Source organism: Asparagus officinalis, chromosome 9, assembly GCF_001876935.1.
Source record: "Asparagus officinalis chromosome 9, Aspof.V1, whole genome shotgun sequence".
NCBI classification, from domain to species: domain Eukaryota; kingdom Viridiplantae; phylum Streptophyta; class Magnoliopsida; order Asparagales; family Asparagaceae; genus Asparagus; species Asparagus officinalis.
The window spans coordinates 1126013-1139325 of record NC_033802.1 but is presented as its reverse complement, the minus strand read 5'-3'; the positions used below and the strand labels follow the sequence as shown (position 1 = coordinate 1139325).

The window sequence follows — 13313 nt, the reverse complement described above, 5'->3', positions numbered from 1 at the left end:
AGATCGAGAGGGAGGGAGGAGACGGACCAGGGAGGAGGTCGAGATCCGAGGTACTTTTTTTGTTTTCCTTTAGAGTTTCGCTTGTTTTTGTGTCTTTTGATTAGGGTTAGCTTTGGCTTTGATATCTTTATTGAGTAAATTGGAGCATTGAGAAATGAAATTAGCAGTGCAAGAAGGGATCTAACCTTGGCTACATATTTTTGGCATTTGAAACGCACGTTGAAGATGCTCTCCAAAGGCTGCAATTGGGAAACAACACCGTTGACCAATTCGGTCGACACTTCACTAATTTGTTTATCACTTCAATCTTTAATAGGACTTGTTGCTATAACAAGCGAGTGCTTCTTGTGGTATAATACGATTGAGACAAGTCTCCCCCGAAAAAAATGTGCATTATGATTGTGATGGATCAATATTACTATTGGTATTGCTACTACTCAAAGATATCAGTATTACTATTAAGGAGAAACTGACCTGCAAGTGTCATTATGGTCTGCCTATTCCGCTTACTTCGACGGAACAACCCATTAATAGATGATGACACTCTTCATCGATTGATTGTGCGATCATGTTCTTTCTGGTATCACAACATTGCCTTACCCTAAGATAGACAGTCACAGTCGACTCACAGCAACATAGGCTCTTGAGTAGATAGCACTATTTATCGTTTTTGTTCTCTAATGTTTCCTCTTTCTCTCCTCCTACTGTACTTCTTCTTTTCCCTTCTGCTTCATGTAAATTCTGTATCTATTTTTCTAACGAATAAATTCCCTGGGCATCTTATCCTGGTAGCGAAAAAATGATCAGAAGTGAGCTTTAATTGTATCTGCACATAAAAAAACTCAAACGTGACAATGGGTGACCCATCTTCCTTTCTTACCGTCGGCAGGTCCTATTTCTATCAAGCGTGGGATGAGCCGAGCTCTTTACAACCCAAGGAATGAATTTTCTGAACCTATTACTGAACCAATTTCATTGCCTTCCCATCTTTCATTCTCTTAACTGTAGGTAGCGAGCCTTGTTTTCTTTCGTGGTCTTACGCACCAATCCCTACAGGTGCCCATGGTAGGCCAGCCTCCCTACCTAAACCAATCATCATATTGCTCGCTGGGCCCCATTGTTGGAAAGGCTCGGCTTCAAAATTGTACGTGGAGCTTCAGCCTCATACCTAATAAGGCGGCACCCCTTTCTGACACTAAATTTGCATTAGATCTAGTACTATTTCATGTTAATTCTTGCAAAAAGTCCTTGCATTAGATTTGAAGCATAGACAATGGTCAATGGTGGGATGCTTTATTGTAAGATGTTGTTTGCACTGACATTGTAGTTCCCTAGGCGATATGAACTTTTAACTTGCAGAAAATGTCAAGTGCAAATATCATAAATAGGAGAAGAAAACAAAGGTCTATGTAATGCGCAAACATTATTGGGCTAAGTCCTTGGGATGTTGAGTAGTATGTGCCGTCTTTGAATTCTCCTTGATTTTTTTTATCCAAATTGCCAGTCCATGATTTTTGAAAACATTATAGGGCTAAATCCTTAAGATGTTGAGTAATCTGTGCCATCAGGGGCGGATCTACATATCAAGTAGGGGCGTAGTTGCACCCCTAAACATTGTCAAATTAGCATGTAAAGCCCTGTAATTTCTTCAATCTGCCCTTTGTAGGTCGTAAAAATTGACTTTAAATTTGTATTAATTGAATTACTTGTTACAAATTAAAAATCACTTTTACACAGAAGCAGATAGAATTAATTTGCTCTCTCCTTGTTTAACGTGGGATCTACGGGGCGATAGGATGCCTCATGCTCGTGTCGAGTTTGCTTCCCTTTGAGGATTTGAACGATGTCGTGAACAAACTTCAGCGCGTGGTAGAAACTTGGTCGAATGAGTTCGAAAACCCGAGCTTAGATTCGAAGGCCGAATGCACAAGATGCAAAAATTTGGTTCTCTTAATATGTCAAGAAGTCGGATCCCCTTCTCTGTAGCCGTTCATGGCTTTTTATAGAGAAGAACGACCGTAATCACCTCCTTAGAACGTGGGAAGTGGGCGTAACCACTCCCACAATTCGAGCTTGAGTGGTTGACTTAGTCAATACAGGCGGATTTAACTGTTCAGGCAAGCTAGGCGAGCTTGCAGGCGAGCCTGTTCGAGCTTGAGTGGTCGACTTAGTCAATACAGGCGGATTTAACTGTTCAGGCGAGCTAGGCGAGCTTGCAGGCGAGCCTGGATCATGCGAGCGAACTTGACAAACAGACGAGGTTGGAACATACAGGCGAGTTTGACAAACAGACGAGGTTGGAACATGCAGGCGAACCTCATAAATTAAGCGTTCTGGCGAGCTTAACCCTTGTTGGCAAGCTTGGATCGTGCGGGCAAACCTTCTGTAGGCGAAGCTAAGTGTTCAGGCGAACTTTGCTTCGCACGAGCCACTCTTGGATCGTGCGAGCGAACCTTCTATAGGCGAAGCTAAGTATTCAGGCGAACTTGGCTTCGCACGAGCTACTCTGGCGAAGCTCAATCAGTTCAGGCGAAGCTAAGTTATCAGACGAACTTAGCTATGCCGGCGAAGTCGAGTTATTCAGGCGAACTTGGCTTCGTGTGTATAATACAGGCGAGTTAGCTTTGTTCATGCAAGCCTAATCATTATAGGCGAACTTTCGCCTTGCAGACGAACTTATTAGGGATAAAGGCAATTTTATTTGCCTACACCCCCAATAACTTTGATATTTGCACCCCAACTATTTCCCAAATCCACTCAAGAAATAAACAGAATTTGAACTGGCCCATTAACAATTGAAAGCCCATTAAATTTTCTAACAACCAAATCAAATGGCTCAAACAACACAAACCTAAATCCAACCATACTACAAATCCAAAAATCTAAAGCCGAAAAGTCTAAACCCAATAGCCCAAAAATAGTACTAAAATTCCAAAACTCAAAAGTCCAAACCCAATAGCCCAAAAGTATATAATACTAAAATTCCAAAGCCCAAAAGCCCAAACCCAGTAGCCTAAAAATAATACTAAAAATCCAAAACCCAAAGTCGCAATCTCTCCCTCCCCTACCCTCTCTCTCTCCCTGACCTCTCTCTTAAATACTAGACATTGTAGAAAGAAAAAATCGGTGAAAGTCAATAATATATAAAAAAACAATTATTGATTAGTTAGAGTAATGGTTTGATGTTGATTATCTTTCCTAATTTTTTTAGTTGTCGATAAATTTCTCAAGAGAAAGTCATCAATGAAGCAATTGTCAACTACTACGAATTTAAATAATCTTGAGAATGTACAACCTAATACAAAGCGAAGCAATAGAGTGAACTTGAAAGATCTTCCAGCGGATCTACGGCTTCGACCAAATATTTTAGAATATCATCCCAATGACCAAGATATATGGTCATCGAAGAGCTTATTAGTGGAAGTAAATAAAAAAAACTCAATTTTATTTATCTATCATATTACAAAAAAAAATGATGCAATATAACTTATAAAGTGTATCGAATGCATTTCGATCAGCAATCAAGCACTATAATTTATAATTTTATAATTTTATTTTCAGATAAATAGATAGTTGTTTTCCGCCCCCCCCAGGAAAACTTTCCTAGGTCCGCCACTGTGTGCCATCTTTGAATTCCCCTTTATTTATTATCCAAATTGCCCAGTTAGTTTATATCTCAACATTGCAGATCCTACTGATTTATGTTGGTTTTTTATGGTCTCTATAAATCTATAAATATCTGGCAGTACATAGGTAAAAGTGTAGGTGCAGATTGGCAACAGGATAAAAAAATATATTAGAAAGTGAAGCTTTGCGTAACTATAGCCTTTTGATTTCTTTCTTCTTTGGATACAGTTATTCTACCATTTTAAAAGGATGAGATAATCCTCAAAACTCTCAACAGCCATGGATAAATACATTCTTTGTGCTAGGCACAAAATTTCCTTCAGCTTTATCAAACTGGTATTTGACAAAGTTGAATATATTCTCGGGCTATTTGGCAAGAATCACTTAGTCTCCCGCGCATCCCTTTGGCATGCTGAAGTCAAACTTAATGAGTTGTAACCTACAGCAGCCCAAAAACTGTAGGAGGCTGATGATCAATAGCCTCTCATGCTATTGCCCTTAAAGTAGAGCCAAAACAACATCTCACTTAAGAAATGCCTTCATGTCTGCTTCTTCCTTGTAGCATGCGTATTTGGTAGATGATGATCCTCAAGAAACTAAAGCTAGTGAAGCTGTGGTGAAAGAAAGAATAAAAGTTGAACGGAACACTGAATTGTCTGTTACGAACATCAGCTGCACGAGTAGTCATGTATCATGTTTTGGACGTAGAATGAAGCAAAATATGACTGAGGTACCATCACCTTTAACTCCTTAAGAGTTAGATCTTTAATTGCAGATTGATATTTCTACTTCATAGGCTGAGAAGGAAGCAAGGAGAATACGCAGGGTTCTCGCCAATAGAGAGTCTGCTAGGCAAACAATTCGAAGGCGACAGGTAAGCTGAGCACACAAAATGAAACCGCATACCGAATGCAAATGTAATTGTGCATTTCCAGCTCATTGGAAGGCAGATTTTGATGGTATTACATTTTATTATGCAGGCCCTTCGTGAGGAGTTGGTCAAAAGAGTTGCTGATTTATCACTGGAGAACGAGAATATGAAAGTGGTATGTCAAAGACTCAAACTTGTTTAAGGAAGCTACAATTTGGTAGTAAATTTATGTGTCAACTGAAGTTCATGGGTACTATACTGTTTGTGATGTGGATAGTTCTTGCTCTCTTACTTGATCATTTCTTAAAAATAGATTAGTTATTGTGCAACATCTGTTTTGAAGTAGGAAAAGGATCTGATGATGAAAGAGTATCTTTCATTGAGAGACAGAAACAAAGAATTAAAAGAGCAAGTGAGACCCAACATTCCTTTGATATTCTATCAAAATATTTCCATGATGAATATCCATTTTCCTACGCTTTTGTTTCACATTTTAGTTCCCTTGAGAATTTATTTATATTCTGCAGGTGGTCAAAGCAGTAAAATCTGAAGTTGATGTTGGAGCAGAAATTGCTCCGAGATGCTTGGAGACAACATCCCCTTCTACTGAGCTTTCGTTAGTAGCTCCCGGCAGCACAGAATTTTACGATGAAGAAGGTTCTAGTAAAGCTGGTGAGTTGAGGGCCATCTTTTATGTGCCATCATGTGCTTGGTTCTATCCTTTACTTCATCAAACTTCTGAATCCCATCAACCTGGTTGTCAAGCATCCAATAAACATGAATCACTTGTTACTAATCAGCAACGCTTTAGACAATGTCCCAATTTAGAGGGAGCATCGCTACAAGTTGGAAGCAAAACCGACATTTCATCAACTGAACGAGAAGGCATTGATCATGAAGGGAAGAATGCTGATATCAACCTCGAAGAGATGCCAACAGAGATCGATGAACACGAACACGCTTGTGGTGTATCTCTGGTTCCAAGTTCAGCAGACAGAGGTGGGCAAGAAAGGGGGTTCAAACTTGATTCTGTATCAGAAAAATCACAAGCAGCATCTATTTCATCGTATAAGAAACATGTAGATCCTTTCACAGCCGCTGCAGCTAGAAAGCGGAGGAAGGAGCTCACGAAGCTTAAATATCTCCATGGAAGGCAAATTAGGTTGCACGGCTGAGCTATGGAGTGATGATATCGAGGTTATCAATCGAAAGCGGGAAGGCATTTTTTTGCATATGCTAGCGCATGCTGTTAGAATTTCATGAAGTTTTGGAAGAATTTTGTTTGTAGGCATTCTTGAGATGATCCTTCCCTGCACCGCAGGATTTGCTACAGAGAGCGCATGTATATAGCTGGAGAGGATAAGTCTATGAACTAGATTAAGTCATATGAGTGCTAACTTTATTATATATCCACAGCTTGTGCATAGTTCCTTGGCCATGTAACAAAACAGCAGGTTTATTACTTTCCAGTTCAAGACATTAATCGTATGCAGTTGGCCTGAGACAGGCTGATGCTTGTCCGGCTTTGTGAGAATATTATTGTACGAGCACCTATCAAGTTGCATATTGTTGCAACTCTGTTTGTTATTGTTCCAGATGTTAAATTTTGTTTGTGTTACTAGTCTATTTTGTTGTTGTAATACATGTTATATTGTGTGCGCGCACGCGGCGTGATATTATACATATTGACTCCAGTATTTCGATTGTTGCTAGTTCTTGAAGAAGGGAAATATATTCGAATGAGATACTTAAAGAGGGGAATATATACCGAAATTTGTGTATAAATATTTTGTTCCATAGTTCTAATCATTTTTTAGCTTGTCACGTGTTTAGTATTTGACATTTGTTAGAACTTATGTATAACTAATGTTTCGAAAATGGTATCCTGACCAAGTCAGAGCTTATTTGCTATTAACTTTCAGGGACATACACAGCACGTTGAACCTTTGGTAATAACTATTTGCAGGGAATGGGGATCATGGTACTTAAAACTTGAATGATTTGAAGATAAACTGGATTTACCCATCGCGGCTGATTCGAACGGTTGAGAGGTTACAATATGACTTTTAAGATCTTGGGCTCAATTCGGGCTTGGTTATCAAAAAAAAAAAAAAACGAAAATGAACAAACTGGTTCGGGATCCTCTTCTCCGCTAAAAAAATGCGGAGACTAATATTTTTATCATAGTTTTAGTGATGCTGTAATCAATTCTAAATTAAGCATTTGTCTTTACGTCGCATTTTTACTCAGGGACAAATTACAATCAACCTTCTAATAAAATTGCATTTTTTTCCTTTTTTTCTTATCTACGCGGACCAGAAACTAGACAAAATCTAATCCGGTGGGAAAGATTTTATTTTTATTTTTTTCTCGAGGTTCAAGTGGGCTGGCCCATCAGTATCAACGCCCAGTAGGCCGGCCCGGCATTCAGACCTTACTTCTAACTGCCACGTAAGCGACTCCCACCATCTCCAAACCCTTTTCTTTTCCCCTTTCTTTCCCGAGATTCTTTTATTTATTTTATTTCATTTTATTTTGGGGGAGAAAAAGATTGGGCTCTCTTCAGGGTCCTGCTCTGGACCGGACTCTGCTTGATCTCGCTGCGAGAAATGGCGATGACCGTCGAAGGTAACCTTCTCTTCATCGTATTTCTCTTTCATCGTCCCAATCTTTTAATCGAGGACTCTTATATATAAAACTTTCAGTTATATTATAGTCTTAATAAAATAAAATAAAATAAAAGGAGCTCGATTTAGGTTTTAGGACCGAATTCGGATTTCGTTGGGACTGATTAAACGTCGAGAGATGATGAGCTGATGTAATTGGAGAGAGATCGGTTCCTTCGATTTTGAGGAGTATTTGCTTGCTTAACTGGTCGTAATCTGAGGAATGCCCGATTCTAGGGTTTTTAATCTCGAAACGATTTTTCCGAAATTGTTAGCTCTTAGAAGTCTGGAGTTATATTTTGTTTTAATTTTTTTAAATTCGGTAACAAGTTGGGAGCTTTCAGATTAAAGAGTCCCAAATGTTGCATTGGAACTATTTTGTCTGGGTACAAGGTTATCTTCAGGAAAATAGAAATCTTAATTCTCTGATGGTACAATGAACATGGAGATGTTTGATTTACTTAAAGAGCATGTTTACTCGTTACGATGATAATAGTATATATGTTACACTCACATTGCGAGGGATTGTGTGTGGTAGCCATTTTGTTGCAGTTGAAGGTTGTCATCTAAGGATTTGAGATGGCGTATGTCTCCTTAGTGAAGGGACTTTCCTAGGAATTTACTTTTGCTATGCTTTCTAAGGACTCCGATACGACGACGATGGTTCCTCTTTAACCAATCTAATATTATAGAACTTGTAAGATGGAATAGCACACTTGGGAGTGGGTCCGTTGTCGTAGCTCAAGCATTCTCATAGTAATCGCTAATCTGTGCTAAAGAGTATGAAGTCATTCTCAGATTGTTGCTACTAGGACTTCTGGTTACAGTTAAACTAGCACCTATCCGTTCAGATATATTACACGATAAAACGTATGGGGAAAAGATATTGTCAGGCAGCCAATTTTCACTCTATTCAATGTGATCCACATGGTGCAGCCAAAAACTTGCTCATCTGGATAACAGGGTTGAGCAGATATGGTTAGGTTAGATGTTTCGTTTAACTGTGGTGGTGATGTAATTTACTGCTTGACACTGCTGTACTTCTGATTTATTCCTTCTCAAGTTTCTTTAAGTGGCTCACATTTGTTTGTTTTTGACTTTTTCCCCCCATGTTGTGGCATTGGATGCATGTGCGGGATCTCATATGCTGATTAACTTTAATAGTGTAAGTTCTATATTCCAATTGTATAAATTTCTCATATCTTATGTTAACTTCTTTGCTGAAATTTTGTTTATCATGCAGGCTTGCTGGTCTTGCATTTATGTTTTCATCTAGCATTCTATTGCAGATCCTGGTACATCTTCTTTACTCTGTTAATTTGATGTTTATTCTGTTATTTCAGGAAGTAATGATTTTAGCACTTGCGAACATCTCATGATACTTACAGTGATAAGTAGTTTTTAATATTCATTCTCTAGAATTTCTCTCCCTTGCAACTCCTTGTATGTTCTTTAGTCATTTCTTTCCTTTCAAGCATTAATTAGGGGACTATCTTGCAATCATGTTTGGCTTTTTACTCCCTTCTCACAAGCAGAAAACAAAGTGATTGCTCTTTATGGGTACTGTTCTTTGTTTTCACCTTATGTGTTTGACCAGGTCTCAAGTATGAAATTCATCTTTCCTTCCGGAAAGATATCTGTTAAACATGTTAGCTTTTGATGGCAAAGGTGAATTTTTGTTCTTTGAAATCCAGACTCATAATTTCTGATTGCATTATAGTACAGCCCCCATGAGAACCCCTTGATTACAAAGAGCTAGTGGAATTGTGGTTGTTAGTCAACAGATGTTTGTAACAACCCTCTTTCAGATGCTAATGGCCAATTTTTTTATGGAAATGGACTCGTTTTGTGTCCTAGAAGTATGGTATTGTAGGCTGTCTAAAAGTTACTGCAGATAGCCGATCCTCACAAAACACTGACTAGCAACCTTTCTAATTCTCTACTCCATATCATTGTGAAGATGAAGAAGAAAGATGGTGGGTTTCAGCATCTTCATTTCTTCAAGCCTCTCTTGCCTAGTTTCTTGAAGAGACTGATGTTTCCTACTTCTTTTGTCAAACAGATTGTGAAAGAGAAATTCGAAACAAAGAAAACGCAGATGAAGGTTACAATCTGATAACTTTCGCAACAACCGATAAAAGTTATAATTTAACTACATTCACAACAGCATGTGAGAGTTACAAATTGACGACTCTCATATTTGAAAGAGCCGAATACAAGGATTACAAGATGACAATCCTTACAACGCTTTAATAAAAGAGAACAAATTGATGATCTCCTCAAACCAAAACGCGAGGGTCTCCCCGCTTTTCAATCTCAAAACACGGAGCTCACCCCCGCGTTCTAAATGCCAAACGCGAGGCTCACCCCCGCGTTCTAAATGCCAAACGCGAGGCTCACAACCGCGTTTCATAGGTTAAACGCGAGGGTCGTTTTCAGAACGCGAACCTCGCGTGTGACCAATTCAAAAACGTTTTAAATGGTTCCAAAACCGTTTTGCACGAATTAAGGGCATTAAACCCTCATTAAGGAGTGATTTAAGGGGTCAGTTATACCCCTTAAACTCCTATAAATAGTTGAGAAGTTAGCTACAAAAGGATCTTTTTGGAATATCTAGGTGGACTAAAAATTAACGGGGTTAGCTTGAATTTACTTGGTAGGAGCTTAAATTTGGCTTTTGAGAGAGCTTTTGCCTTGACTTTAAACCATTTCGGTTGAAGAACTTGGAGATTAATTACTGAATTATTTTATTTTAAAAGGATTAATTTTTTTTCTAAAATCAACTCTTTTATAGAGATCTTAAACTCGTCCAGAGTTCTTAAACTCGTTTAGAGTTCTAAACTTGTATCGCAAGTTCTTTCCGACGTCAAGTCAAGAGGAATAGACAACATTTCACAAAGCAAAGTGCTTGGATCGTTAATGGGGCACAAGATTCAAACTCTCATCGCTACCAAGAAGAACCTAGTTTTAAACAAAGGGAATGATCTTCGTTGACTCATTCTCTCTTTTGTAAATCGGGAAACCGATAAAGAAGAGTTGTATTTTTTTTCCTAAGCCAGTTAGAGAGAGATTGCAAAGAGAGATTATATTTATTCTTTTCCTAAGTCAGTTAGGGAGATTAATACAAATTCGTTTATTCTCATTTCTTCTTTAAATTTTTTCCCACAAACAGTTATATTCATATTTTAACCAAAAGTTGAGTTTTGAACGTAGGCTTGGTGTCAAAGCCTATTTGACTTCCATGATTCACATTTGAGAAGTCCAACCAATCATGGTCTATACTTAAGAAGATTTAAGGACATAAATAGATCCCTAAAGCTTTTTTGTTAAAATGTTGCTATACTCAAGAAGATTTAAGGACATAAATAGATCCCTAAAGCTTTTTTGTTAAAATGTTGCTATTCTGTGCATATTGAATGAAAGCTAGCATCTTAAGGAATTGGAATTGCTATAAAACACAGATGATTGTCGTAGACTTATAAAGACTGATTTGGGTTGGATTAACTTATGGGCAATGTCATGTTTGGCTCTCTCAAAATTGGACCAAGTTCACACTTGGTCCGATTTTAAGGAGAATCTTGATTGGGAAAAACTGGGCCAAAACTGGCTTAGCTTTTCTTAGGCCAAAAATGGGCCCTTAAACTGGTTTTATTTTGAACACCTCCCTGCGGGATTCAAAATAGAACCAGTTTAACATAAAACTAGGCTAGGACTAGTTCGACCCAATTTTATACAACTTGCCAAACAGATTCTTAGGATTTGAGTCAGTTAAAATTAAAAATTTGATGATAGATACATGAAGTGAATGCTTCCTAAGATGTGCATGTTGAGAACTTTTGCAAGTTAGTTGATGAGTTTTAGGTGATGTTCTGCTTTTTTGTTGATCCTTCTATTTTATTTTAATTTCTTTCGTAAACCTGTTGGAGGTTTTGGTCGCTAGTAATTAGTGGTCAAAGTACATGGAACTATGGAAGACCAACAACAAGTGCCCACTGTTGTAAGTAGTGGTGTATACCGTAGCGGTTTTCATAGCGTTAGAGCTGGCTATTGCTATGCTATCAGCGAAAGCGGGAGCAAATAGTGGCCAGAACCTCTATTTGTTCGTGATTGCATGACATAGTGAGTTTTAGCGGTTAAAAACGCCGCTAAAACTCGCTTTTATTTGGTAGATAATTTTTATATTCTAGCTAACCCATACCCAGACTTGATTCCTTTTTATCATTAAAACCCTATCAGATATCTTTTTCTCTCTTCTCTCTCCCTCTGTTTTTGATTCGCAGCCATAAAAGAGAAAAAACCCAAGCCATCAATTCTCTCCCTCTCTCCTGAGCTTCCTTCCCATCTCTGGTGCTCCTTCCACCACCTCCAGCATTATTAAAGCTCTCTTCACCACCCTCACCATCTCCGTTACTCCATCCACCATCTCTGAAGCTCTCTCCACCAGCAACACTATCTGACTATGCACTATTTGACTGCTATTTGACTATTTGCTATTTGCAGCCATTTTACCGCTATAGATGTAAATAGCCTTAGCAGTACATCACCGCTACGCGATGCTATCCGCTATCAATAACCTTGTATTTGTTAAAGCCCGGTTAGTCTTCTAGTTATAATAGTGAAAGAACTAAAATTTATGTGCTTAAAACTATCAACAAATGTGTTGTTTAATAATTTGGTAAAATTTTGGCTTGGGAGGCTTGGCGTGTTATATATTAATTTGCAAGCCAACAAGATATTGATGTAACCAGGTATTAATACAAAACTTTGCTTAGTTCATACTAGTGCAAGAACAATAAATAAATCAATAACAATATTTAACTTCCTTGTAAATTAGATTTCTTATAAATATATCAACTGTGATATAACGAGGAGTAAATCGTAGCATTCATTTACTTGTTTATTATTAACCTAAGAAGAGGAGATAAAATGGATTGAGTTGTAGGCTGCACAAAGAGAAAAAGTGTGTCAGAAAAATGATTAAAGCTTGTGTGTTGTATTCCAAATAATTCTGTATTGAGTAAAACAAAGTTAATGAGGCTCAAGCATAAATAACGTTAGAGGCATGAACTTTGAGGATGAGATTGTGTTACTTGACTGTCTTTTGCAGTCTAATTTGTTACGTTACGCGACAATGTTTTGCTGTCCTGTTTGTTAGTCTAATGCAAGTAACTCACTAAGAACATTGTTATTTCACTCTAGTGTGAAAGTTAATGAAACTTTACATTCTCAAGCTTTGTGTTGCATGCAGTTGACTTATGAAGTTCATGATACCTGTTTTTTGACTTAAAAAGCGTTGCACAGTCCTGTCCTTTCGTCAGTGTTGCTCTCGAATGAACATGTGAAGTCTATTCACACTAAATTATTGTTTGAGTCAGAGGAAGATAAATTTTGCTGCATATTCCGAGCATAAAGATTTGTTGCTATCATCATGCTATTTGTCATAGCAACTGCTGTTATAATAACTGCTCCAATGGGTATCCAGCTGGTTGGAGTTATCCTTCTTAACAGATGCACCTATGTGTCTATGTATTGATCCCAAATAAAAGTAACTTGAGCCATGTGCCATGTATATCGAATCCTACATATACATCTAAGATGCATCTATTTGTCTATGCATTTGATCACAAATAAGAGTAACTTGAGAGTTGAATCTTCCCTGATTAATGAATGTTTGTAAAAGGATGAACTTCAGAAAGTATTTTTGTGCGATCAGTTGAAACAACTTCATTTTAAAAATAAGATAATAAAGGAAGATATATGGAATATTAATAATAAGACTAATGTTTTATGGAATAGCATGTGTTCTTGTATTAAGAAGTGACTAAAGATATACTAAGAGAATCTAAATATTATAGATTAGATGGTAAGTGAAGTTGGTGGTGGAATGAATATGTGCAAAAGGCGATTAGAGAGAAGAAAAGAGTGGCTAAAGTGTAGGAGCAAGAAAACATGGAGAAATATAAGCTAGCGATGAAGGAAGCAAAAAGAGCGTGAGACTAAATACAGGCTTATGAGAAATTCTGTATAAGAAGTTAGAATCTAAAGAAGAAGAGCCAATATATATATCAGCTTGCTAAGATTAGAAAAGGAAGAATAGGGATTGTGGATATGTATAGGTATATTGGAAAGCGAAGAATCAAAGAGTTCTA

At 37.7% G+C, this 13313-nt stretch overlaps 2 protein-coding genes across 4 annotated transcripts in view; both read left to right on the top strand.

The window, feature by feature from the left end:
- LOC109824019 lies at positions 7 to 6034 on the top strand. Its single transcript, XM_020390523.1, has 6 exons — positions 7 to 50; positions 4190 to 4357; positions 4424 to 4501; positions 4608 to 4673; positions 4845 to 4910; positions 5026 to 6034. The coding sequence occupies exons 2-6, from the start codon at positions 4337 to 4339 to the stop codon at positions 5671 to 5673; spliced, it is 879 nt and encodes a 292-aa protein (XP_020246112.1). The 5' UTR covers positions 7 to 50; positions 4190 to 4336; the 3' UTR covers positions 5674 to 6034.
- LOC109823948 (vacuolar protein sorting-associated protein 55 homolog) overlaps positions 6994 to 13313 on the top strand; it is an 11229-nt gene continuing 4909 nt past the window's right edge. The window contains exons 1-2 of one of the 3 annotated variants that reach the window (XM_020390413.1): positions 6994 to 7126; positions 8408 to 8459. In XM_020390413.1, coding sequence (XP_020246002.1) covers positions 8427 to 8459 — 33 coding nt within the window. In that variant the 5' untranslated portion in view covers positions 6994 to 7126; positions 8408 to 8426. Of the gene's footprint in view, positions 7127 to 7864; positions 8330 to 8407; positions 8460 to 13313 lie in introns of those variants that run through there. The other 2 variants (XM_020390411.1, XM_020390410.1) reach the window with 2 other exon arrangements.